The 24,362-nt window shown below is 54.5% G+C and overlaps 11 protein-coding genes across 11 annotated transcripts; 6 read left to right on the top strand and 5 right to left on the bottom strand.

The window, feature by feature from the left end:
- Window positions 1-24: 24 nt before the first annotated feature.
- Window positions 25-869, top strand: V1518DRAFT_416405 (uncharacterized protein). Its single transcript, XM_066904042.1, has one exon. The coding sequence runs from the start codon at window positions 291-293 to the stop codon at window positions 735-737; it is 447 nt and encodes a 148-aa protein (XP_066759975.1). The 5' UTR covers window positions 25-290; the 3' UTR covers window positions 738-869.
- Window positions 728-2,182, bottom strand: V1518DRAFT_416404 (ATPase, V1/A1 complex, subunit E). The gene is made up of 5 exons (XM_066904041.1): window positions 2,094-2,182; window positions 1,840-1,917; window positions 1,342-1,772; window positions 1,174-1,293; window positions 728-1,124 (listed from the first exon to the last, which is right to left on the bottom strand). Exons 1-5 carry the CDS (start codon window positions 2,121-2,123, stop codon window positions 1,094-1,096), a joined length of 690 nt encoding a protein of 229 aa, XP_066759974.1. The 5' UTR covers window positions 2,124-2,182; the 3' UTR covers window positions 728-1,093.
- Window positions 2,183-2,437: 255 nt separating this feature from the next.
- On the top strand, window positions 2,438-3,873 carry V1518DRAFT_427256 (magnesium transporter NIPA-domain-containing protein; the record flags this gene model as incomplete). The annotated part of the gene is made up of 2 exons (XM_066906026.1): window positions 2,438-2,698; window positions 2,770-3,873. 2 exons carry the CDS (start codon window positions 2,438-2,440, stop codon window positions 3,871-3,873), a joined length of 1,365 nt encoding a protein of 454 aa, XP_066759973.1.
- A 549-nt stretch (window positions 3,874-4,422) lies between these two features.
- V1518DRAFT_416395 (Alpha/Beta hydrolase protein) lies at window positions 4,423-6,049 on the top strand. The gene has a single exon (XM_066904040.1). The coding sequence runs from the start codon at window positions 4,581-4,583 to the stop codon at window positions 5,874-5,876; it is 1,296 nt and encodes a 431-aa protein (XP_066759972.1). The 5' UTR covers window positions 4,423-4,580; the 3' UTR covers window positions 5,877-6,049.
- V1518DRAFT_416392 (SRF-type transcription factor (DNA-binding and dimerization domain)-domain-containing protein) lies at window positions 5,881-7,492 on the bottom strand. Its single transcript, XM_066904039.1, has 2 exons — window positions 7,022-7,492; window positions 5,881-6,760 (listed from the first exon to the last, which is right to left on the bottom strand). The coding sequence occupies exons 1-2, from the start codon at window positions 7,241-7,243 to the stop codon at window positions 6,317-6,319; spliced, it is 666 nt and encodes a 221-aa protein (XP_066759971.1). The 5' UTR covers window positions 7,244-7,492; the 3' UTR covers window positions 5,881-6,316.
- Window positions 7,493-7,806: 314 nt separating this feature from the next.
- V1518DRAFT_433153 (uncharacterized protein) lies at window positions 7,807-8,436 on the bottom strand (the record flags this gene model as incomplete). The annotated part of the gene is made up of 3 exons (XM_066906223.1): window positions 7,807-8,077; window positions 8,131-8,187; window positions 8,362-8,436. Coding segments are annotated over 3 exons (178 nt in total), but the record flags the coding sequence as incomplete, so codon positions are not given.
- Window positions 8,437-9,276: 840 nt separating this feature from the next.
- V1518DRAFT_433152 (uncharacterized protein) lies at window positions 9,277-9,881 on the bottom strand. The gene has a single exon (XM_066906222.1). The coding sequence runs from the start codon at window positions 9,701-9,703 to the stop codon at window positions 9,467-9,469; it is 237 nt and encodes a 78-aa protein (XP_066759969.1). The 5' UTR covers window positions 9,704-9,881; the 3' UTR covers window positions 9,277-9,466.
- A 1,058-nt stretch (window positions 9,882-10,939) lies between these two features.
- Window positions 10,940-11,232, bottom strand: V1518DRAFT_427251 (uncharacterized protein; the record flags this gene model as incomplete). Its single annotated transcript, XM_066906025.1, has 2 exons — window positions 10,940-10,973; window positions 11,030-11,232. The coding sequence occupies 2 exons, from the start codon at window positions 11,230-11,232 to the stop codon at window positions 10,940-10,942; spliced, it is 237 nt and encodes a 78-aa protein (XP_066759968.1).
- A 644-nt stretch (window positions 11,233-11,876) lies between these two features.
- Window positions 11,877-13,341, top strand: V1518DRAFT_373110 (uncharacterized protein; the record flags this gene model as incomplete). The annotated part of the gene is made up of 4 exons (XM_066901417.1): window positions 11,877-12,157; window positions 12,217-12,383; window positions 12,431-12,870; window positions 12,922-13,341. The coding sequence occupies 4 exons, from the start codon at window positions 11,877-11,879 to the stop codon at window positions 13,339-13,341; spliced, it is 1,308 nt and encodes a 435-aa protein (XP_066759967.1).
- Window positions 13,342-13,463: 122 nt separating this feature from the next.
- V1518DRAFT_416380 (PRELI-like family-domain-containing protein) lies at window positions 13,464-14,829 on the top strand. The gene is made up of 2 exons (XM_066904038.1): window positions 13,464-13,861; window positions 13,965-14,829. Exons 1-2 carry the CDS (start codon window positions 13,779-13,781, stop codon window positions 14,488-14,490), a joined length of 609 nt encoding a protein of 202 aa, XP_066759966.1. The 5' UTR covers window positions 13,464-13,778; the 3' UTR covers window positions 14,491-14,829.
- Window positions 14,830-14,841: 12 nt separating this feature from the next.
- Window positions 14,842-23,754, top strand: V1518DRAFT_383533 (uncharacterized protein). The gene is made up of 5 exons (XM_066901672.1): window positions 14,842-15,112; window positions 15,165-18,536; window positions 18,604-18,701; window positions 18,921-19,020; window positions 19,088-23,754. The coding sequence occupies exons 1-5, from the start codon at window positions 14,995-14,997 to the stop codon at window positions 23,515-23,517; spliced, it is 8,118 nt and encodes a 2,705-aa protein (XP_066759965.1). The 5' UTR covers window positions 14,842-14,994; the 3' UTR covers window positions 23,518-23,754.
- The last annotated feature ends 608 nt before the right edge of the window (window positions 23,755-24,362 follow it).

Raw genomic sequence — 24,362 nt, 5'->3', positions numbered from 1 at the left:
ATCACCACCTTCAAATCAACCACAAGTCCCACAGCCACACCTAAAACATTCCTCCTGCACATCTTACGTGACGCGCGTCTGCGAATGTAGATCTCATACGCCGCGGGGGTGCCATTGCCGCATGTAGACCGATCATGAAAATGCACGCAGATCACGAGCATCACTAAGGTCGAGGGCCTGGAGCTCGTGAGGTATATATCTTATGGCAACGCCACTGGTCGCCCACTATCCTCCATCCTCTTTCCATATCCCACGCATTACTCTACACTCGCGAAATTACCATCGACACCATGCGAACAACCATGAACACTCCCGCGTTCCTCGCTGCGGCATTACTCCTCTCGGTCTCCGTCCCGGTCGCTGTGGGCGCCGCTTCCGTCACTTCGGAAGCAACGAGCAGCACCACGGTGGCAGTTATGGACAGCATGGATATGAGCAGTATGATGACGGATAGCACAAGCAGCATGATGAGCAGCAGCATGATGGACACGAGCAACAGCTCCACAACAATGATGAGCAGCATGATGGACACCACCGCGTCCGGCTCAGCAAGCGTTACTGCAAGCGCGAATTCATCGACCTCCGCTACCGTCACGACAGCCACATCCGGCGCATCGTCGTCAGGCAATGCAAGCGCGACCGCCACGACGTCCTCCTCTGATGGCTACCGCGCGACCGCCAAAGTCGCTACTATCATGCTAGGTCTCCTTACCGCCGCCATCACGTTCTCGCTCTAAATGCCCACGATATAGATTGGCTTTGAATATCTGCTTGTGTATATTAATGGTCTCAGGTCAAAATCAATGATTTTGTATGAACATATTGACACTTTCTTTTCGACGTATTACAACAATAAAAGCATACACAGAAATATCAAACAATGCAACACAGCTCTATACATATACTTGGCGCCGCCGTGGTAGTGGTGTGGTTGGGTTCCAAAAACGAGCAAAAAAACATGAATAGATGAGTATATAATTAAGCGGGCGTTCTTGACTAAAACTACACCCAAAGTTCCGTTTTATTTTTCTCTTTCTTTAGCTAGTAATGCGCAACGTCGAGGGCGACATCGGGACTCGTAACATAAAAGAGCTTAGTCGTAAAACTTGCGGGACGGGTTCTCGCTATGGGGAGTTAGCTTGTAAGCAGACGCTGAAGGAACAAGGGACGTACCCGAAGATGGCGACTCGGATGGCGGGAAGAGCCTCCTCGTTCAAAAGCTTCAGGCGCTCCTCGAGGGTGTTGTTGACGACGATGCGGCCGGCCGAGCCGACAAGAATGACACCACCGGCGCTGCAAAGGTCAGTCACTGTACCGATAAGAGGGTGCTAGAAGACGTACGACTGAGCGGGCAGAGGGGAGTCGGGGTTGCAGGTGATGGTCACAGCGAAACCGGCCTCCTTCTGGAACTCCTCCTGGGCGAGGGGGATAGCCTTGCTGATGAGCTCAAAGTCGGCCTCACGGGCAGACACCGAGATGGTCTTCTCGTAAAGGATAAAGGCGCCCTCAAGGATGAGGTCCTTGAGGAGGAAGCAGTACTTGTCGGAATCCTTGCTGATGTCGGCAAGCTTGCCGGCGGCCTCCTCGAAGACGGCGTCGAGCACGTCCTGGCGGGATGCGAGGACACGGAGGCGTGTCTTGTTGGTGATGTTGGACTTCGTAATCTGCTGGGCGAGCGACGCCTGCTTTGTCCGGCGCTCGTAGACGGTGTCGATGGTCGAGGTCTCGGACCGGACGAGCTTGGCCTTCTCAATGGCGAACTCCTCGTCGGCCTGGGCGGTCAGTATTGGCAATTGAATGCGCAAGGCTGAAGGAGGGGTGAGGAACTAGACGACCGACCTTAATCTGGATCTCACGGGCCTTCTCGAGAGCCTCCTGCTTGATGAACTGAACGAGCTTCTTGAGCTCGACGTCGACCTGTCAAAGGAGAGTGGATGTGAGCAATTGCGCGGAGCGATTAACGGAAACGAAGTATCTCCGAGTGTCGGACGGGCGACAGCGCAGCGCAAGGCAGCAGCACGAGGAGGAGCATAGCGGCCCTACACCGGCCCGAATGGTGCCGACACTGCATACACACAGCGGCAAAGACATACCTGATCGTCGGTGAGTGCGGTGCTGGACATTGTGAAGGATGTGGTTGGGTGGTGAGGTGGGCGAGAAGGACAAAGAGCGAGAAGTGGATTTGACCAGGCGAGAAAAGATAGTGAGCCCGAGGCGGTGATAAAGACGCCACGTGACTGCGGCGGTTAGGGCACAACTGCGGAGGTGTGTGTGCATGCTTCCCAATGCGGATACACGTGACTAGAGCGCTCTGCGCGACATTTGTGCCGCAACTGCGCTGCACCTCTGTGCGGCGCTGTCGGCGTCACGACCGCGCTCACCGCCTCCACCACGATCACCAGTCCTCCGCAGCCACCACCCCAGCCTGATACCCACCATGGACGGCGCTTCTAGCCAGACCATTGCCATCGGCATCGTGGCCGGCATCGCCTCCACCGCTCTGCAGTCCTTCGGCCTCACCATGCAGCGCAAGTCCCACATCCTTGAGGACGCAAAGCCCCTCGGCCATGTCCAGCGGCCGCCGTACAAACGCAAGCGCTGGCTCATCGGCATGGGCGTGTTTCTTGCGGCGAATATCTTTGGCTCGGGATTCCAGATCACCGCGTTACCACTTGTCATCCTCGCGCCGCTGCAGGCGGTATGTACCCCCTCTCTCCCCCGGCGCTGGCGCGTATGTCGTCCGTGATGCAGTGCTAACTGTAGACACAGAGCAGTCTTGTCTTCAACTCGATCTGCGCGACCATCTTCCTTGCTGAACCTTTTACGCTTTTCTCTGGTGTTGGTACCGTGCTCGTCGTCGCGGGCGCAGTGCTCATCGCACTGTATGGCGCGCTGCCCGAGCCCAACCACACGCTCGAGGAGCTGTTGTATCTACTCGCGCAGAAACCATTTTTGCTGTGGTTTAGTCTTACGATCTTCCTCGCGCTGCTCATGCTCGGCGTCCTTCGCATGATGCGTACGTGGCGCCGCGGACACACGCACCGCGGCAAGATCGTGCGCGGTATCCTCTTCGGCGTTGTGTCTGGAATCTTGTCGGCGCACACGCTGCTACTCGCAAAGTCGGCCGTCGAATTGCTTCTGCGCTCGATCATCAACAAGCAGAACCAGTTCAACCGTTGGGAAACATGGCTGATCGTGCTGGGCGTGGTCGTACTCGCGCTCACGCAGTTGTACTTCTTGCACCAGGGTCTTAAGCTGTGCTCCACTTCGATCTTGTACCCGCTCGTGTTCTGCATTTATAATATCGTCAGCATCCTCGACGGACTGATTTACTTCCAGCAGGCGTCGCGGCTGTCGCAGTTGCAGATCGGGCTTGTTGCGTTTGGAACGCTGTTGCTGCTCGCCGGCGTTGGGTGCCTTTCATGGCGCCTCACGCCGGAGCCGGAGGTGCTTGCCATCGTGAAGGACGATACTGCTACGCTCACCACGCTGGCTAACGCAGACGACCGCGCACTGGAGACGGATCCCTTGTTGCTGTCGGACGAGGAAGCAGCACTGCGTCCGTCGCTGACAAAGACGACTTCCACGAGCAGCAGCACTGGCGCGGGTGTCACCGCGGCGCGGCCGTGGACTTCGAAGAAGCTTGGCTCCGAGGAGCGTAACGAGATCTGGAGCGAGCTCGGTGACTACGACGATGAGCTGGACCTTGATGGCAGCAACGGAATCGTGATCCCCGTCACGTTTGACGATAACGACACAGAGTCGATTTCGGACGAGAGCTTGACGGCGACGTCTAGTACCGAATCGCAGAACAACGCGAACCTTAGTCCGCTTGGTCGGTTGCAGAATTTCGTGCGGTCACGACTAAGTTGATTGTCGTTGTCTTGTTTTCCCCGTTGCATATCACTCTCTCACCTGATGGTGCGGCATATAATCGCCTGACCCCTCTTCCTGTGGCCATACGCCATACTTCATATACCGGTTGCATTTAGACTCCTCCTCTTTTCCAACACCTCCAATTTTGGTTGTATGCTCGTCATTAGACTCGGGTTGTTTTTTTCTTGGGTGGGCTCGTGTTTTCGGTAAACGCTCTCGGTAGACGCACGTATTGTTCTCTTTCACGGATTATATATTTATGTTCTTTGCTTTGTTTTGATGTACAAGATTTGTCGCGTTATCATTGGCGGGACCAGGAAGGTATGCCACCAGGTGAGAAAGAGCTTGTGGTATTATCGAGCGTGAATTCGTCACATTAGTTTAATAAGATCACAGAGGTGTGTGTCAAAACATGTCGACTATCGAGTGGAGATGTTGCAGATGATGGTGAAAGGGCGATGAGTTGGTAGAGGGTAGAGACGAGAAAGTAGGCGAGGAAACCTGAACTGGGTAAGGTTTATTGTTGGGCGCCAGACTCCATGATCGTGATCTCTATCATCACCAACCCAGCTCGCGTGTGCGCAGACGGAGAGTGACCACCGCAAGCAGCGATATTATCAAAGTCGGCTACCACTCTATAACTTATCGTCTGCGATACCTGCGCCATCTATCATCAGCGCGCAGAAGAGAGAACACAATCAAGAATGCGCTTCGCCACCAGCACGACAACGCTCATCCTCGCTGTGGGCAGCACAATCTCCACTGCACTGCAAATCCCGATATCAAACCCGCAATGGCGTCCAAGCACGCCTGAGCTCGAAGATCCGAATCTGAACACGGGGGACGTATACCCTCCCGGTTTCACGCTGAGGCATGTCTTCCATCACGGCACGAACGCGCATCCTGGTCTCCACCGGCGCATGGACGTATCCGCAGAGATGCACTTGACCGGTGCGCCGCCGCATGCGCCATTTTTGCTTGGTGCCGTCCCGCGGACGGCGACACGGTTGCGTAAGGAGCAGCGCGCGCCGAAGGCGATGGAGGCAAGACTTGCGAAAGTGTGGAGCCGTTCCGGTGTGCAGAGTGAGGCGTATGATTGGGTGAACGAGGAGATTCTTACGCCGGACGTGGAAGATCCACAGACGCTTGTTGCATTGGCGAAGATGACTGCAGACGCATACGTCGGTGTGCCGGACTCTGCGACCTGGGTTGATGTCGGCGTGCCGTTTAACCAGTCTTCGCGGTTTGGTTGGGACAGCACGGGTATTCGCGGGCATGTGTTCGCCGATGAAACCAATTCGACTGTTGTGGTTGCGATTAAAGGAACGAGTTCAACGATGTTTGATAACGATGGTGTTACTGCGCCTTCGGATAAGGTGAATGACAATCTTCTCTTCTCGTGCTGCTGCGCGCGGATTAGTTATATGTGGAAGACAGTGTGCGACTGTTACGATTCCACGTACACGTGCAAGCAGGATTGCGTCGAGGACGCGTTATATTCCGAGGACAAGTACTACCGCGCGCTGCTCGATATGTACGCAAATACCACCGCCCTGTATCCGGACGCAAACGTGTGGTTCACAGGCCACTCGCTCGGTGGCTCCATGGCCGCGCTTGCAGGACGCACCTACGCAGTCCCCACCGTCGCGTTCGAAGCACCTCCCGAACGTCTCGCTGCGCGTCGCTTGCACCTTCCGTTCCCGCCGATCCCGGAATCAGAGTCTATGATCTGGCACTTCGGCAACACCGCCGACCCGATCTACATGGGCGTGTGCAATGGCCCGTCGTCGCTGTGCTGGATGGGCGGGTACGCGATGGAGACGCAGTGTCACTCCGGCATGGAGTGCGTGTACGACACTGTTGCGGATAAGAAGTGGCGCGTGTCGATGTCGAGTCATCGCATTCGTGCGGTTGTGGATATGATTGAATCTTACAACACGACGGCGTCCTGCATTGTCAACGACGAGTGCCAGGATTGCTTCGACTGGACTTTCACCTAATTATGTAGCAAGCATTCTCGTTTATTATTTTATTTCTAGTTTACGTGTCTTTTTTTCATACGGTGTTCGGTTAGTTCTGTTTATGGACGTGTAATAGATAAAGTTGACCTTAAACGTGCAGTGCGATTACAATGTCCACTCTACTGTATGCCAATCAAAACAGTTATTAAGAAGTCATAATTTCCAGAACAGACGTACGTACATACATACACTGAGGCAAACGATGAAACAGAGTTAGGACCAGGACATTTCACTTTACAAAGAGACACACAAGTAACCAACTCCGGCGCGGATTCCATATATAGTAGAGAAAGACATAGATATACGAGTTGCACTAATTATGCACAACAATATAAGAAAAAAGTCGGAGACAAGAGAAGTAAAAGGGGAAAACAAAACAAAAATAAAAGAGCATATAATAGTACAAATCATGTTATTTTTTAAAACTTCTCGTCAACGCCACGATCTGGTAACCCGGGTACAGGGTACTGGTACATGTTCTGCAGTCTCGCGTCGCGCATGTTTCCAAGCTGCGCGGCACGCTGCTGTGCCACTGCAGCCGCGACAGCGCGTTGCTGTGCGTTAGCAGCGACAAGGTGGTCGTCACCCATGTCGTCGACACCGGCTGCCGCTGCGGCAGCAGCAGCAGCGGCGGCAGCGGCAGCGGCAGCGGCGCCGGAGATTTGCTGGGCGGCAGCGGAGGGGGCGGATGACGGGGCAGCGGGCTCTTCTGGCGCATTGAGGCAAGCCTGAATGAGGTTCTTGCCCTCGGCCTTGGTAACGAGGGGTTGTAGCTTGGGGGTGGTGAAGGTGTAGACGAGGCCAGTTTCTGAGACGACGAGGAGGAGCACCTGCGTGCCAGTCAAGACGGAGAGCTCATAGGCCTGGAAGAGATTATTAGCGTGAGGAGAAACAGGAAAATAAAAGGTGGTTGCCGACGCGTGGTCGAAATAGGAAGGCACGCGTGCGCCGAAAGCGGGGCGGCGCGCTTGAAAGAGTAGTGTGTGTGCAACACCGCGGTGCCATCACACAACGACGCGCACAAACTTGCGATCGCGCCGAACCGAACGCCACCCCCATCACGACTTATGCACACCGCCGTCCACTCCTAGCAACGACACAACAATGACGAAAAAAATACACACCTTCTTCATGATACCGGCCTTCCGCTTGGAGAAGGTTATGTGGCGGCGGGACTTGTCGTCGATGAACTTGATTTCGATCTTGCGGCGCTCACGGCCGAGCTTGCCCGAGCCCTCGTCGTCATCTTCATCGTCGTCCATGCGGTGCGCGGGGTTGGCGCCCTTGGCGTCGCCGAGGCCCTGGCCGTCGGGAAGGAGCGTGTCGTCTTGCTGCTTAGGCGGCATTGTCGGTTGTGTAGAAGAAGGGTAGTGGTGGTGGTGATGCGGGGTGCAGGGGCGAGGTTATGCGTGGCGGGGGGGGGGGGGGAAAGGCAGGCGGCGAAGTGGAAATGGGTGCTGAGAGTGTACGTGCGTGCGGTATGTCTAGGGCCGTGTGCTGTCGTTGCCTGCGATACTCGTTGGCTGATGGTCGTGGCAATCCTACTCGATCAGGGCACCAGAAGAAGCAGAGGAAGAACAGAAGCGGAAGAAAAGAGGATCAAGAAAGGAAGGAGGAGTGCGCCATTTGTGGGCACAGCCGCTCGACAAACCGGGCAAATGCAGGGCACGGGTTTGCCCGGCCTCCCGCCTGCCCGTGTGGCGTGCTCACGTCTACGCTCGTTATCGGCCATGTCACGCGGCTCGCGGCGGATAAGTGGGGGCGCGCATAGGATCACGCGCAATACGCTCGGCACACAACACACGCAAACAGCGGACGAGAGCCCTCCGCCAAGCACGCCGAGGTCATCGACAGCCCTCATCTCTTCGCTCGCGTGCCCTCCACCCTTCTTCATTCTACGGCATTTGCATTCAACAACCAAAACACTCCTTTATTGGATCAATTGTACATTGGCAACAACACGTAGTATGTAGGAAGTAGTATGATGGGAGGGATATGTGCAGATTAAATTTTGCCGGAGGAAAATAAAGAAGAGTATTAGGGAAACAAACAACCGACGCGCGCGCAGGAACTAAACGAAACAACAAAAAATCCCGTTTGTGCAAATGCTTAGTACGCCTGTCTCAACCGTCTCTTAGCAGCAATCTTCTTGTAGATGAAGGCCGCGAGCAAACCGCAGGCTGTGCACAGTTTAGTATCAACAGAAAACCAACGCAGGGAGCAGAGCACGTACCGACGACGAAGAGAATGCAGAAAACGAGAATGACTCCACGGGGCAGCATTATGACGGCTTGAGGCGAGTCAGCAGGGCACATTACAGAGAGACAACCACAACACAACGAAACGCAAACGAAACGCGGCCGGAACACGCGGAACCGGCGGCACAAGCCGGCAGACAACAGATCCAGCGTGCACGACACACAACGCGTATGATCGTTATGAAGCGGCGAACAGATGTACACACCTTGTGGACTGACGAATCAAGAAGGAAACGAGAAGGTAGGAAGCGAGAACGACGACGGTGGAGTAGAACGACGACGGTGGAGAAAGCAGAGAAGACGGCGCGACAGAGGATAGATATATGACGGCAGCGCAACAGCGCCCTCGGCGCCCTAGCCCTGCGGCACTTTCTTGGTCCGGGAGAACGATGAGGTGGGGCACGGCACCCAGGAGAGCTGTTTAGACAGTGAATAGCGAAGGAGCACTCAAATGGGTGCTGCTGCACCTCCGTGTTTAGCGGAGCAGGGCTAGGGCCGGGCAGCGCGGCAAAGCGCCAGGGTCCCGGCTCGGTCGGTGCGTGGCCCGCCACGCCGCGGCGGGCCAATCACCGTCCCCCGGCCGGATCCGTCGGTTTCCCGCGAGCGCCCTCATACGTGCGCGGCGACCGGGCCGGTATGCGCGCTGCGGTACGCGAAGTACACAGGCGAGGGACTCGAGAGTCGAGTCTCGGGCGCTGCATACACAGATCGCGAAGGTGTTGAGGCCTGAGAACGCTGTAAACAGAGCATGCATTACTCGTCCGCTGCGTCCATGTCCTCTCAGCCCCTCGTGTCGCGCAACACAATCCGTGCGCTAAATGGCCCAGCCAGTCCTCCGCCTCTTTCGGCCGGACCCCCCTCCCTTTCTGCACAGCGGCGGCGTCGCCGCTTGCCTGACTCGGCCGTCGACTCGTCGCGCGTCCCGTTGAGGCATAACTCCATGGAATACACATCGAAGCGGGTCCAACGCTTCCCCGCCACCACCGCCGCCGTGTTAGATGCTCTTCAAACTCTATTCAACTCATCGTCCAATCGATCGCGTGTGCTTCACGATCTTGTAGTTCTGGCTAGTGGGGAATCTCATCCCACAGCTCAAGACTATGGCATGGAACAAAGAGTGATACTTATAAAAAAAATAGATTAGATATATACACGAAAGCAAACCAAACTCCTATCCGCTCGTTGCAAACAAATGCTCTTCATGTGCTGACTGTACAGCCTCTAATTGCTTACGCTCTCCCTCCGTAAGTTGCAGTAAAGGTAGTCGATGTAGAGTGTAAAAAGTGCGATCGATGCATTGTCGCTACCCGCTTAAGCATGGTTGATGCGGTAGAGATCGATCTTCTCCCAGGCAAAAGTCCAGCCAAAGAAACCGGTGAGAACACTGCCCCAAGCGAGGAAGGTCTTAGCGTATCGCACGGTCTCCGAGTGAGAGGGATCAGAGAAGGCTAGGAACTTGGACGTCGACGCGGACGCCTTGCGCGCGGCCATGACGTTGGCCGAGGCCATGGGGATCGCGATATTGCGGAGAGCAGGAGTGAATCGCATTGTGATTTCTGTGAGGAGGGATGGAAGTGTAGACTGCAGTTGGTGGTGTCGTAAAAGACGAAGTAGATGAGCTGTGTCTAGAAGACGAACGCTTGATGTAGTGGAGACAAATGATGCAGAAAAGAAGTAGTCCTCAACAGCGGGTATGACGGGGGTATTTATCTACTCAGAGCTGTTAAGAAGAGTGCGCGTAAAGCACGTCTTACGATCACAAGAAAACAGGAGAAACGAGAAAGAAACAAACACACCACAATGTGGTGCGCTAGAAATCCCGAGCGAGAATCAGAAAAAAATCTGGTGACGAGCATGACGGCGAAGCACGCGGCGGTACACAAACGCGCAAACGGCGGTGGAGTGACCTTCTCCCAACAGTGACGTCATAACCACGCTACACTCTCCACGCCTCCAACCACCGATCGTCGTGTCTTCTTACACGCGCTCGTGCTTCCTTGTCGAGCTCGTCGTGTTGTCAAACAGGCTTCCCTAAAGCAAGCCATCTGTAGAGTGCTGCGTGCTGCATGGCCCCTCTGCGGAGCATACGCAGGCGAGGAAGAGGCAGCGCTTAGCGTGTTCGGTCTGCTGCGACGAGCGGTTTGCCCTTCCCTGTCCTCCTCGCCGTTCGACTCGTGGAAAAATACTCATATCTAGCTTGTTGTTCTGCGCACTGTCGCACTCGTCGGGCTAATTAGCACCCTTTAAGGGTCCAATCCTCGCCTCATCTTGCGCATCTTCGCCTTATCCTCCGCTCTGTTTGAGCCTTTGAAGCGCATCCTCCTAGAATTTGAGGCTTGGCCCTCCAAACGAGGCTGGTGACCAGCTGTCCCGGCATGTGTTTTATGGTCTACCTAGACCGTGCTACCGTTCCTATCCGCCGTTGATAACCTATTCGCTGTTAAGGGCTGGACCGAAGACTGCGATCCTTGTTTGGAGTCTTCGACGCAGAATTGGACACGCACAAGCAGTGTTCGAGGTGCTATCTTGTTCAAGCAGAGTATTTATATTTGTCCCTGGCCCCAGCAATTGATATCTAGATTGTAGAATGGAAAATGTAGAAAGTTGTGTTAGTCAGCCGTCCTAGTGAACACCTAAAGTCCAGCACGTTGACATCAAATAGATACTGGCACCCGTCGTTAACGACATTCACCCAACAAATACATATATTTATATGAAAGAAACCGTATCATGAGGTATACGGAAGAGTGAACGTGGTGCTGTTCAGCCTGCCCGTGTCGCCGCCTATGTGGCCTTCTGCACTCGATACAACGACACACTACGACGGTCAGCACCTTCCCACCTGAATTAAACACCCACAATTGCAGAACATACTAGCTGTAAGCCCAGTAAAACCCGAAAAACGATACACCAGACACGGTAAATACGGCGAGCGTCTTAGCCTGGCGCGCGAGGTCGGTCGCGATCTCCTGTCGTATGGCACTTGCTTGCGTGTACGCGCTTCGCTGCGCTGAGGCTGCGGAGAGCTCTGCCGTAGCAGCGATGACGGCGTTGCGGAAAGAGGGGGTGATGCGCATTGTGGTGGTGAATAAGGGGGTGTTAGATCAGGAAGGCGGGGTGGGTTACGAACACGGCGGGCGAAGAGGAGTCAGCAGGATCAGCAGCAGAATCAGTTTATATACAGTACAGTCAGCAACAGATGAGGCGGGGGGAGGAAGTAAAGCGACGGCGGGCGGAGACAAGACATAATGCGGGGTAGCAGGCGTAGCGCCTCTTTCAGCTGGCGTTGCGGAGAACCGCCACCATGGAGATAGTCACGTTTGCGGCGTTCTGGCGTCCTTGAGCCGATTTAGCGTAACATCGTCGCATATATATGTTTTGTGGAGCGGAGTGTAGTTTGTCCGGACTCCGTTGGTTGATTCAGTGAGACGATGGCGACCCCGCAAGCGCCAGTGGATAAGAGCTTCGATGTTGGCGTATGGCGTATATCAATCCAGTCGCTAGCCCAGATACTCCGTCTACAGGCTCTAATTCGGTGTAATCATTTGCTGCTAGTGCGTCCGTCGTGAAGAGTTGCAGCCTCAGCGCATTGATGCGTCGTTCCTCAAGGTGTAATAAGTCCGCGCTGGACTTCCCAAAAAATTGGAGCGTAAACTTGTCCCTTCAGTGCGCTGTTTCCCCACCCCACACCTCACCGCGAACCTACACTCACCAGACCGCAATGTCCGAGCCGCCATCAGTCGCGGATCTCACCATCTCCCCGGGCGCTTCCGCTGAGTCGGCCGCTGCCGCCGCGACGGTCACGAACATGGACCAGATTGTAACACCCTGGGACGTCGAGGGAGCGGTTGTCGACGGAAAAGCGCAAGAGATTGATTATGATCGCCTCATTGCGAGTTTCGGCACTAAAAAGGTGACCCCAGAGACGCTTGAGCGATTCGAGAGAGTTACTGGGTATCGACCGCATACGTTGCTTCGACGCGGCATGTTTTTCAGCGAGCGGTGTGTGCACTTGACTAGCACTTGACTAGGATGAAGAGGCCGTGCTAATGGTTTGGTAGTGACCTCGATGTTATATTGACGCGTTACGAGGAGGGAAAGCCATTTTTTTTGTATACCGGCCGAGGCCCGTCGAGCGATAGCATGCATCTCGGACATATGATCCCGTTCATGTTCACAAAGTGGCTGCAGGACGTGTTTGACGTTCCCCTGGTCATTGAAATGACCGGTATGTTCATCAAATCTATATCCCAGGTGCAGGGCTAACAAGTTCAGACGACGAGAAGTTCTTGTTCAAGGGAGCGCTCACGATCGAGGATGTCAAAAAATTCACCGACTTCAACGCGCGCGACATTATCGCCGTCGGCTTCGATGTTAAAAAGACCTTCATCTTCTCCGACCTGCGATACATGGGCGGCGCGTACTACGAGAACGTTGTACGCGTATCGCGTCAAATCACGACGAATACCGCGAAGGCTGTGTTTGGATTCAACGACAGCGACAACATCGGCAAGCTCCACTTTGCGTCGATTCAGATCACCGCAGCGTTCTCGAACTCCTTCCCACATATTTTCGGCACGAGGAAGGATGTCCCGTCGTTGATTCCTTGCGCGATTGATCAGGACCCGTATTTCAGGGTGTGCAGAGATGTTGCGTTTAAGCTGAAGTACCCCAAGCCATCGCTTATTCACTCGCGGTTTTTCCCGGCGCTGCAGGTGCGTGTCATTGCGATATAGGTCTACCTGTGTTTTGCTAACATTTCACAGGGCTCGCAAAGCAAGATGTCGGCGTCCGACAACTCTTCGGCGATTTTCATGACGGACACGTCAAAGGAGATCGACAAGAAAATCAAGCGCTACGCATTCTCGGGCGGTCGCGACACGCTTGAGGAGCAGCGCAAGTACGGCGGCAACCCGGACGTGGACGTATCGTTCCAGTACCTGTCTTTTTTCCTGGACGACGATGAGGCGCTGGAGAAAGTGCGAGAGGACTACAAGAGCGGGAAGCTGCTGACCGGTGAGCTGAAAGTGATGTGCATCAAGGTGCTGCAGGAGTTTGTGGGCGAGTTCCAGAAACGGCGCGCGCAGGTGTCGCAGGACGTGGTAGACTTGTATATGCGTCCGCGGGCGCTGGAATGGGGGAAGCAGGAGCGCCGTGTGCCGGTGAAGCCGAAGGAGAAAAAGTAAGGAGTTTGCGGACGTAGAGAGATAGAGCTACAGCGTCATAGAACAGCAGATCTCTTCTTTCCCCTCATTAGCAAATCCTCGACGCGTCGTTGAAAGCAGCATGTGATCGCGAATTGCGGAGAAGGTCACTGGACCGCGTTGCTGTCAGCAGAGGTGCTTGTACTGTATGCCATTTAAATCGGACGATCTGCTTCTCCGGCGCCGGCGCCGGACCCGAGACCACGGAACCACAGCGAACTGCGCGATCTCGACTCCCCGTCATCACCGCTCTGCTACTTATTGCTCGCCTGTCGTCTCTGCTCAGCCTTCACACTCAACCATACTGCTCTCGTGGGCTTCTTACATCTTGGACTCGCCATCTGTGCTGCACGCCTGCGCGCTCCCGACAACCTCCACTTCCGCTCATCTCCTCGAACCCCACATCCCTTGGCACCGTAATGGTCAAATTTCACAAGTCTGTCTACACCCACAACTATGACTTCAACACCTTTAGCATCGCGTACTTCCTACGGTACCCAAAGTGCGTATTCCCCTGCATTCCGCCGTGACGTTGGGTCCTGAGCGTCCGAGCGAAGATCTTCCTTTCTACAGTGCGTGTGTATGAGTGCTGACAATCCCCCCAGTCCGTTCGCTACGCATGTGATCAGCGTCGACACCCTCGATCGCCACGTCGACGAGCAAGGCCGTCTGCACACCCGGCGGCTTGTCATCAAACGTGGCAAGCTGCCCAATTGGTGCCGCGCGCTTCTGTCCTCGTCTAACATCAACATCTCGGAGAGCATGATTGTCGAGACCTCGATCATTGACCCGAAGCGGCAGATAATACAGTCCGAGACCAAAAACGTCGACTTTACCAAGATCATGCGTGTAATTGAGACTGCGACATATACAGGCGGCGTGGATGCGAATAATAACCCGATCGTCAAGGCGAAGACGTCAGTCTCTTTCTTGTCGTCGTTCGGGTTTGCGTCAATGAAAGACCGTATGGAGACCTGGGGTCAACGCAAAATGGGCGAGAATCTCTCGCGCTCGCAAAAGGGCATGAGCTTTGTGATGGACCGGCTGCGCGAGCACAGCGGCAAGATTAAATCGTTCCAGCTCGCCATGCAGCAGGCGCTCGCGCAGGACATCCCGCTATACGAAAGCTGATGGCGCACGGCTGTCTTACGCACTTGTTTCATTTGCTCCGGCGTGCTGGTGTACGCGGTTTCGAGCCAGGTCCGGAGATGAGCTATTACTCGTGCGTGAGTTTCAGCATTCTCGCATACACTCATTTAATAATGGAATCAAAAATGTTGTCTAGCATCGGCGTTACTTTGTCTCTTTTTCTTCAACAGTTTGCTTAGTTCTGCTCTTGTATTTGGCATTTGTTGTACATAAGTTTCTGTACATTCTCGAATATGTCTCTGCCCTCTCCTTCTCAGACATGTAAATAAAGTTTCGGTACAAACCAACATCATTTTTTTGTAACTCATAAATTCCGCTACTCTAGTTACTGATGCATATTTTCGCTGTCTCTGGTTTCACAAAAAAAAATCCGTACAACGCCACTGCGCCGCACGAAACCCGCATCTTCGAAATTGCTTGCTCGCAACGCGTGTTTCCGCCAAGCTAGCAGCACGTTAGTCCTCGCCAGGCTGGTCGACTTGTCAAATGGCGGCGGAGGATAGCAAGAAAGTCCGCGATGTGGCGAATATTTTGGACGATGTCGAGAAGCTTGAGTTGCTATCGCTGACTTCTAAGCTGACGACCGAGCTCGAGCGGCATACCGGTATATATCACGATTGGGTTTACAAGGAGAGGTGACTGTTACTGACTTGAAGTAGGTACACAAGATAAGAGAATGGCGGAAAAAGTGTTAGGGGTGTACGATAAGTCGAGGGATGTATCTGACTTCAAGAGTAACCTGCGAGCAAACGAGATGGATTTCTCTACGTCGCTGGTCGAGTCGCTCGACAGGTTTATTCGGCTGATGCATCCGAAATACAATAAACAGCAGTCATCCGACAAGTCGAAAGATCGCAGTCTATCGTCACGGCATCGGAGTAGTCGCACGTCGGAGGATAAGCGACGCAGCGACGAATCGAAAAGATCACGGCATTCGAGCGATCACGACAGGGAGGACAGGCATCGGTCGCGACGGAGTAGAGCCGATGAAGATGACACAGAGCTATCTCGACGACATGAGTCGTCTTCTCGGAAAAGGGAATTTGAGAGTAGTCGTCGGAGTCTGCACTACGACGAAGACGAAGCCCGCAGCTTGCGACGGCGTAGGGAACGGTCACCATCGTCGCATCGGCAGGAAAAAGTGGACGATACGCCGCAGTTATACAAGGTTTACAGTGGTCGTGTGAGCAATGTCAAAGAGTTCGGTGCGTTTGTTACGTTAGACGGGTTACGCGCGAAGACGGATGGTCTTGTGCATGTGTCTGCGATCCAAGAAGGCGCGCGGGTTAATCACCCGGGTGATTTACTCCAACGTGATCAGAGGGTTATGGTGAAAGTCATCAGTATTCAAGGTACGCGGATCGGGTTGTCAATGAAAGATGTCGACCAGGAGACCGGCGAAGACTTAACGCCAAGCATGCGTCTCGGCGGCGCGCCGGACGAGTTCGATTTCGAAGGCGGACGGAGGAGCAATGAGCCGACGCGGATGTTCGCGGGACCGAAGAGCAGACGCAAGAGACTTACCTCGCCTGAGCGATGGGAGATCAAGCAGCTCATTGCGTCTGGTGTTGTTAGCGCTGGGGATTATCCCGATCTCGACGAGGACGTGAATGCGATTCAGGAAGAGGCTGACATCGAGCCTGAGGAAGACGTTGATATCGAAGTGCGCGATGAGGAACCGCCTTTTTTGGCTGGCCAGACGAAGCAGAGTTTGGAATTGAGTCCGATTCGTGTCGTCAAGGCGCCAGATGGGTCGATGTACCGCGCTGCGATGACAGGCACTACGTTAGCAAAGGATCGACGTGAGCAACGACAACAAACAGCGCGGGAGGAAGCGAGTAAGGAGATACAGGTCGCGAGTTTGGAGGAGCAATGGGAAGATCCCATGGTCGAGGCTGGCGCGCGGGTACTTGCCGAGGAGGTCAAGAGCGCGGTTATGAAACGCGCGATGCCGGCGATTCCCGAGTGGAAGAAGAAAGCGCTACATAACGGTGAATCGTTTGGAAAGATTACGAATCTGAGCATCAAGGAGCAGCGACAGGCGCTTCCGGTGTACAAATTACGCGCGGAGTTGATCAAGGCTGTCACGGATAATCAGCTGCTCATCGTCGTCGGCGACACGGGATCCGGAAAGACGACACAATTGACGCAGTATCTCGCAGAAGCAGGATTTGCAGACCGTGGAGTCATCGCTTGCACCCAGCCACGTCGTGTAGCCGCTAGTTCCGTCGCAAAGCGTGTTGCGGACGAAGTTGGTTGCAAAGTAGGCGAGGAAGTCGGTTACACCGTGCGGTTCGAAGACTGGACGAGTCCACGCACAAAGATCAAGTACATGACAGACGGCATGCTGCAGCGTGAAGCGCTGCTTGATCCGGATCTGAAGCAGTATTCTGTGATCATGCTGGATGAGGCGCACGAGCGCACCATCGCGACGGATGTGTTATTTGCGTTATTAAAGAAGACGCTAAAGCGGCGACCGGATATGCGGTTGATTGTCACGTCGGCGACGCTTGACGCGGAGAAGTTTTCCGCGTACTTTAATAATTGTCCGATTCTGATGATCCCAGGCAGGACGTTTCCTGTGGATATCATGTTTACGAAGGAGCCAGAGACGGATTATTTGGATGCGGCGTTGATTACCGTCATGCAGATTCATTTGGCAGAGCCTCCGGGTGATATTTTGGTATTCCTTACGGGACAGGAGGAGATTGACACGGCGTGCGAGATTCTGTACGAGCGCATGAAGGCATTAGGACCGGGGGTTCCGGAATTGATTATCTTACCAGTGTACTCTGCGCTGCCGAGTGAGGTGCAGAGTAGGATTTTCGAGCCTGCCCCGCCAGGAAGCCGCAAAGTTGTGATCGCGACAAATATCGCCGAGACGTCGATTACGATTGATGGAATTTACTACGTGGTTGATCCTGGTTTTGTGAAGATCAGTGCGTTTGATCCGAAGCTTGGCATGGATTCGCTTGTTGTGTTGCCAATTTCGCAAGCGCAAGCGCGTCAGCGCGCGGGTCGTGCAGGACGAACTGGTCCGGGCAAATGCTATCGCTTGTATACTGAGGCTGCATATGAATCTGAGATGCAGCCGAATACCGTGCCGGAGATTCAGCGGCAGAACTTGTCACATACTATTCTCATGCTAAAGGCGATGGGTATCAACGATCTGTTGCATTTCGATTTCATGGATCCACCGCCTACGAATACCATGTTGTCCGCGCTCGAGGAGTTATATGCATTGTCCGCGCTTGACGACGAAGGACTATTGACGCGGTTAGGCCGCAAGATGGCGGATTTTCCCATGGAGCCGAGTTTGGCTAAGGTGCTTCTTGCGTCGGTGGACTACGGTGCTTCGGATGAGATTTTGAGTATCGTGGCGATGCTGTCTGTGCAAACTGTGTTTTACCGACCCAAAGAGAAGCAGCAGCAGGCGGACCAGAAGAAGGCGAAGTTTCATGATCCCACGGGTGATCATCTTACGTTACTCACCGTTTACACTGCGTGGAAGATGAACGATTACAGCGCGTCGTGGTGTTTTGAGAATTTCATCCAGGCGCGCAGTATGAAGCGAGCGCAGGAAGTCAGGCAGCAATTGGAGTCGATTATGAAGCGATACCGGCACAGAGTTATTTCGTGTGGTCCAGATACAGATCGCGTGCGCCGTGCGCTGTGTTCGGGATTTTTCCGTAACACGGCGCGCAAGGATCCGCAGGAGGGTTTCCGCACACTGATCGAGAACACGCCGGTGTACATGCACCCATCCTCGGCGCTATTTGGGAAGAGTGCTGAGTACGTGCTGTACCACACGCTTGTGCTAACGTCGAAGGAGTACATGCATTGCTCGACTGCGATCGACCCGAAGTGGCTTGTGGAGGCGGCACCGACCTTTTTTAAGGTTGCGGACACGACTAAGCTGTCGCAGCGGAAGAAGAACGAGCGGATACAGCCACTGTTTAATCGCTACGCTGCAGATCCGAACGAGTGGCGGATATCGCAGCAGCGGCGGTCGGGACGACAGGCGGCGGGTACATTTGGTTGATGAGCGAAGATGGGGCAGTTGGGAGTTGCCTAAAAGGTATATAGAGAATACAGCAGATGACGCCGCATTAAGGCGCATGACGTGGCGGATAATGGGAACCAGTGTGGCTAGAAGCCGGGGCATAAGAGCGATAAGCCACGCCGCGCCACCGGTGCGGAGTTACGCCATAGCGTGGCTGTGTTGCGGCAGCCACGCATTTGCCGCAAGTGGGGCTAATGCCGGGGCGGTGATTGGCTGAGGAGACACTAGCCTCGATGGCGCAATCCTTGGCGCGCGCCCTGTGTGGCAGTTCGGGTGTGGCTGCGCGGGCAGCGCACTCCACCATCGCGAAATATTTTGTCGTTGGACGCCGACGGCGATTGTCATATAGCCCGCAGTCGCGCGACTCTCACTCCGCAACTCACTCCGCAGTTCTGCTCTGCTCGCTATGGCGCCGCCAGCAGGATACATCTCCACCCGTGAGGACGCGAGTGCGTGAACCCCACGTTTTGGCGTTTATCTGTGCCGTGCCTGCATTACTAACCACTGCGTTCGCAGGCGCCCGCATCGCGTACCTCTTCAGCGACTGCGTCGTTTCCGTCCAACCCTCGCTCCGGCGCACGCCGGCCTATGGCTTCCAGCACGCGCTCGACTACGCTGCCTCCCACAAGACTCGCGGTCTGGTCAGCCGCCGCGGCACGCTTCCCCATGTCACTCGAGTGCGCTTCAACGCTGACCCGTTTCTCACCGTGCTCGACGAGCTCGAGCGCCACACGTTTGTCTCCGTCGTCACCCCCTCCGTGACTCTCCCGGCTTCGGTGCCGCTGCTGGCGAAGGTTGTGCACAAGCCTGTCGTGCTCCATGTCTCGCTCTCGCGGGACTTTCCTGACTACGGTGACATCGCTGCTCTCAAGTCGTTGGGGTTCACGCTACTGCAGAGCTTCAGCCTCCGCGAAGCGCAGGACATCGCCATCGCCGCGCATCTGACAGCAATTCGCACTGGTTCGGCCGTTATCCACTTCTTTGCCCTGCCGGAGAACGCGGAGGAGACCCCGATTCCCTTCGAGGATGCCACATTCCTCGAGCGAGTTTTTGACGGCCGCAACTTGCGTCGCCCCGAGGCAATTGAGGGTGCGAGCAAAAATATCTACTGGGACGACGTCGACGCGCCTGTCGAGACCGAGGCGGTGAAGTCGCCGCTGGCGGATACGTTCAAGGTCGTCGACGGTGTGTTTGAGACTATCCGTCTTGCGTCCGGCAGGACCTACAAGGCATTCGAGTACAGCGGCGCCGCTAATGCTGACACTGCATTGCTTATTTTCGGTTCGTCAGCCTCGTCGTTTATCTCCACCATTGCTTCTGCTGGCTGGGGCGAGCCCTACGCGAAGGTCGGTGTTCTCACTGTGCGAGTCTACCGGCCCTGGGCGCCGGAGCGTCTGCTACTCACCCTTCCCCGCACCGTGCAGAAGCTCGGAGTTCTCGAGCAATTGCATCGCCAGACTACCAAGTGGGGTCCCGTTCTGCTTGATGTCATCTCCTCGCTCACCGCCGACGACCCCAACCACGTTGCGCCTATCCCGACCATTGTCGGCTACCAACTAGGCTACCTCGACTCAAAGACCATTCGCCAGGCGCTTCGCGGAATTGTGCAGAACGTGCGCTCCGATACGCCGATCCAGAACCTCTACGTCGGCGCGCAGCCTGCGCGCGAGCTCGAATCTGGTTTTTCGCTGCAGCAGCCTGAGCTCGAGACTGCGTACTCAAAGATTCTCTACAACGTGTTTGGTGAGAAGCTGCGCATTTTGAATGCGCTCGAGAAGAATGACGCCGGTATTGCCAAGACTGTTGCGAGCAACCCCGAGTATGGGTTCGGTGCGTTCCTTGCGCTTGAGGAGGAGCATGATGTGTTCAGACAAAAGGTACAGGCCGCTGTTTCTTCGTCCGCTTTTGCCAATACCAAGACGAAGGATCTCGCTGCGCGCTGGTTGTTGCTCGATGGTAATACCGAGCAGGCGTCTCGCAAGGCTGCAATCGACGCTGCTGAACAACTTATCGAGGCTCTCGGCAAGGACTGGTCCGGCGCTGCTACTCGTCTAATTAACGAGAAAGATTCGTTCACTCCTGCCAGTTCATGGCTTATTGGGTCGGATGCGTGGGCTTATGATCTCGGCTCTTCCGGTGTTCACCACGTTCTTGCCTCGGGCAAGAATGTCAACATGCTGATCATCGATTCGCAGCCCTATTCGGCTCGCGCTGTCGCTGATGCCACGCGCCGTAAGAAAGATATCGGTCTTTACGCGATGAACTACGGAAATGCTTATGTTGCCTCCGTGGCTGTATACAGCAGCTACTCCCAGGCTCTACAGGCTATGATTGAGGCCGACAGCTTTGACGGCCCTTCGATCGTTGTTGCGTACCTGCCGTATTACGAGGAGTCGGATTCTGCTGTCACTGTTCTTCAGGAGACCAAGCGTGCTGTCGATTCCGGATACTGGCCGCTCTACCGCTGGAATCCAAACTTGACCGGCGATGATGAGTCGACAACCACCGCCGGAGACTTGTTGCCTAGTTTCCAGTTGGATTCGATCGCACTCAAGAAGGAGCTCAAGAACTTTCTCAGCCGCGAGAACCATCTTTCCCAGGTCGCTCGCCAGATTCCTGTGTTTGCGGAAAGTCTTTCCGGTTCGTACGGCTCCGAGGTCCGCGATGCGCAGAACAACCGTGCCAAGGCTGCCTACAAGAAGCTGCTCGAGGGTCTTACTGGTCCGCCACTGACAATCTTGTTTGCATCTGATGGCGGTAATGCAGAGAACGTTGCGAAGCGTCTGCAGCGACGTGCTAAGGCGCGCGGTCTCGGTGCCGTTGTGCTAGCGATGGACGACTTCGTTGTAGAGGATCTCGGTAAGGAGGAGAACATTGTTATCATCACCTCCACTGCTGGACAGGGCGAGTTCCCGCAAAATGGCCGAAACTTCTGGGAGGCGGTGAAGTCGTCGACCGATCTTGACCTCGCGACTGTGAACTTCTCGGTTTTCGGTCTCGGCGATAGCCATTACTGGCCGCGCAAGCAGGACAAGATCTACTATAATAAGCCTTCCAAGGACCTGTTCCATCGCATGGAGATTCTTGGGGCCAAGCAGATTATCGATCTCGGACTTGGCGACGACCAGGATCCTGATGGATACTCGACCGGATACAACACTTGGGAGGCCGAGCTGTGGAAGGCGCTGAACGTTGATGGCGCTGCTGTTCCCGATGAGCCTGCACCAATTACGAACGAGGAGATCAAAATCAACTCGAACTACCTGCGCGGTACCATCGTCCAGGGTCTCAACGACGAGAGCACGGGTGCTATCTCAGCGGAGGATTCGCAACTTACGAAGTTCCACGGCACTTACATGCAAGACGATCGTGATATCCGTGAGGCACGCAAGGCCGCTGGCCGCGAGCCTGCTTACTCGTTCATGATTCGTGTTCGTCTTCCGGGTAGTGTGTCGACTCCCGCGCAGTGGATTGCAATGGACGATCTCGCGGACAATAATGGAAATCATACATTCAAACTGACAACACGTGGTACCTACCAGCTGCACGGTGTGATCAAGAAGAAGCTGAAGCAGACTATCAAGGCGATCAATGTCGCGTTGATGGATACGATTGCCGCATGTGGTGACGTTAACCGTAACGTTATGCTTGGCGCTCTTCCTTACAACCACGCACTGCACAAGGAGCTCCACGCTGTCGCGCAGGGCATCAGTGCGCACTTGCTACCGCAGACTACCGCATACCACGAGATATGGCTAACAGACGACAATGACGACAAGCAGCTTGTCGCTGGTAATGCGGTTGTTGACTTCGAACCGCTCTACGGACCGACTTACTTGCCGCGAAAGTTTAAGATTGCAATTGCGATCCCGCCGTACAACGATGTCGACGTTTTTGCAAACGATGTGGGCTTAATTGCGATCACCGGCGCGGACGGAAAGCTCGAGGGTTTCAACATTCTTGCTGGCGGTGGTATGGGCACGACGCACAACAATAAGAAGACGTACCCACGAACTGGTTCGATTTTCGGATTCGTGCCTACCGACAAGGCTAATGTTGTGTGCGAGAAGATTATGCTCGTGCAGCGCGATAACGGCGACCGAAAGGACAGAAAGCATGCGCGTCTAAAGTACACGATCGACACCATGGGCGTCGATGTTTTCAAGGCCGAGGTCGAGGAGCTCTTGGGCTTCAAGTTTGAGGAGGCTAGACCGTTTGAGTTTGAGTCAAACATCGATCATTTCGGATGGATCCAGGACGAGCGGGGTATGAATCACTTCACCATGTTCATCGAGAATGGTCGTGTTGAGGATACTCCGGAGTTCCAAATGAAGACCGGTCTGCGGGAGATTGCAAAGGCTATGAAGGGCGAGGCTGAGTTCCGGTTTACGGGTAACCAGCACTTGATCCTGAGTAATATCGCGCCTGAAGATATGGACGAGATCAAGGGCCTGATGGCGAAGTATGCTCTCGACAATCTGCAATTCTCATCGCTGCGACTTTCCTCCTCTGCATGTGTCGCATTCCCTACTTGTGGTCTCGCCATGGCGGAGTCGGAACGATACCTTCCAATTTTCGTTAGCAAGCTGGAAGCCTATCTCGAGGAACTGGGTCTACGTCACGACAGCATCGTACTCCGCATGACTGGCTGCCCCAATGGCTGCGCGCGTCCGTGGCTGGCCGAGGTGGCTATGGTCGGTAAGGCGTATGGCGTGTACAATCTGATGCTGGGCGGCGGCTATCACGGCCAGCGGCTGAATAAGCTGTACCGCGGCTCTGTGAACGAGCAGCAAGCTCTTGAGATCCTCAAGCCCCTGTTCAAACGGTGGTCGCTCGAGCGGGAAGAGGGCGAGCATTTTGGCGATTTCTTGATCCGCGCGGGTGTTATCAAACCCACTCTTGAAGGCAAGACGTTCCATGACGACGTACCGGAGGAGGAGGAGTAGACGACTTTTTGTTTTCAAGTTTTCAAGTTTGTACTGCATAACAGCGAGGATATTTTTATATAAGACTGAGGCACAACAAGATCGAAAGGGACAAAGAGGAGGAGCTGAAAAATGAGAACTAACGACTTGCGCAACAAAAAAAAAGTTTTGAGCGTTGGAATCAGATTTTTGTTTTCAGGAATGTATGATGACGACATGGTTTTTATAACTAGTTAATTGAAAGTATTTCATAAATCATTTGGCAGAGGATGCGGCCGCAGCTAAAGTTGTGAGTGCTGCAGGGGTAGGGGCTAAAGTGCGTACAGGCTGGAACACGCGAGCGCGGGAGAGCTTCATCACCAGATGACGCGCACTGCTCGTGCGGGCAACGTACCACGGCATGTTCGAACGCTGAATTTTTAGAAACTTTTATGAGTCTCTTGCGACTTCGTGCGATTTCGTGCAATTGACATAATGTTTTGGAACTCGAGGAGGGATTCATCGTGGACTCTTTTCACCACGAGATCCTGATACTGTTCATATGTGTCAGTCGAGAGCAGTTTGATGTAGGACTCAGTCGTGAGGCTGCGCTGACCAAGAATATGCACGCTGACTGTGTTTCTGCAGGCTGCAGCGTTCAGCCGTGGTATATAATGACGGCTCGCCCTTGTCCAGCTGCTGTTCCTGTTATATCTGATTAAGTCCGTCTATTCTCAATTGCTGTTGACTATGTCGGCCAGTGGATTTGGTAGCGGTTACTATTACTATCCCGCCTACATGGGCAAGATACCTGTCATGGTCGCACAGACGGAGATGATTGCATACTAGTACAGTAACCCCCTCCTCCTCTCTTCTTACGTGGCCAG

Source organism: Limtongia smithiae (genome assembly GCF_038497785.1).
Source record: "Limtongia smithiae strain NRRL Y-17922 unplaced genomic scaffold V1518scaffold_5, whole genome shotgun sequence".
NCBI lineage: Eukaryota > Fungi > Ascomycota > Lipomycetes > Lipomycetales > Lipomycetaceae > Limtongia > Limtongia smithiae.
This window is presented reverse-complemented; position numbering and strand designations above follow the sequence as displayed.

What these genes read in the sequence shown, in the direction of transcription:
- V1518DRAFT_416405 (XM_066904042.1), top strand. Translation starts at nt 291, where the DNA reads ATGCGAACAACCATGAACACTCCCGCGTTCCTCGCTGCGGCATTACTC.
- V1518DRAFT_416392 (XM_066904039.1), bottom strand. Translation starts at nt 7,243, where the DNA reads ATGCCGCCTAAGCAGCAAGACGACACGCTCCTTCCCGACGGCCAGGGC. An exon ending in AGGCCGGTATCATGAAGAAG is followed by an intron (nt 6,761 to 7,021) that starts GTGTGTATTTTT and finishes AATCTCTTCCAG; the next exon opens with GCCTATGAGCTCTCCGTCTT.
- V1518DRAFT_416380 (XM_066904038.1), top strand. Translation starts at nt 13,779, where the DNA reads ATGGTCAAATTTCACAAGTCTGTCTACACCCACAACTATGACTTCAAC. An exon ending in TACTTCCTACGGTACCCAAA is followed by an intron (nt 13,862 to 13,964) that starts GTGCGTATTCCC and finishes CAATCCCCCCAG; the next exon opens with TCCGTTCGCTACGCATGTGA.
- V1518DRAFT_416404 (XM_066904041.1), bottom strand. Translation starts at nt 2,123, where the DNA reads ATGTCCAGCACCGCACTCACCGACGATCAG. An exon ending in CCGCACTCACCGACGATCAG is followed by an intron (nt 1,918 to 2,093) that starts GTATGTCTTTGC and finishes CTCCTTTGACAG; the next exon opens with GTCGACGTCGAGCTCAAGAA. An exon ending in CCCGTGAGATCCAGATTAAG is followed by an intron (nt 1,773 to 1,839) that starts GTCGGTCGTCTA and finishes CTGACCGCCCAG; the next exon opens with GCCGACGAGGAGTTCGCCAT.
- V1518DRAFT_383533 (XM_066901672.1), top strand. Translation starts at nt 14,995, where the DNA reads ATGGCGGCGGAGGATAGCAAGAAAGTCCGCGATGTGGCGAATATTTTG. An exon ending in GTCGGGACGACAGGCGGCGG is followed by an intron (nt 18,537 to 18,603) that starts GTACATTTGGTT and finishes TAGAGAATACAG; the next exon opens with CAGATGACGCCGCATTAAGG. An exon ending in CTCCACCCGTGAGGACGCGA is followed by an intron (nt 19,021 to 19,087) that starts GTGCGTGAACCC and finishes CTGCGTTCGCAG; the next exon opens with GCGCCCGCATCGCGTACCTC.
- V1518DRAFT_416395 (XM_066904040.1), top strand. Translation starts at nt 4,581, where the DNA reads ATGCGCTTCGCCACCAGCACGACAACGCTCATCCTCGCTGTGGGCAGC.
- V1518DRAFT_433152 (XM_066906222.1), bottom strand. Translation starts at nt 9,703, where the DNA reads ATGCGATTCACTCCTGCTCTCCGCAATATCGCGATCCCCATGGCCTCG.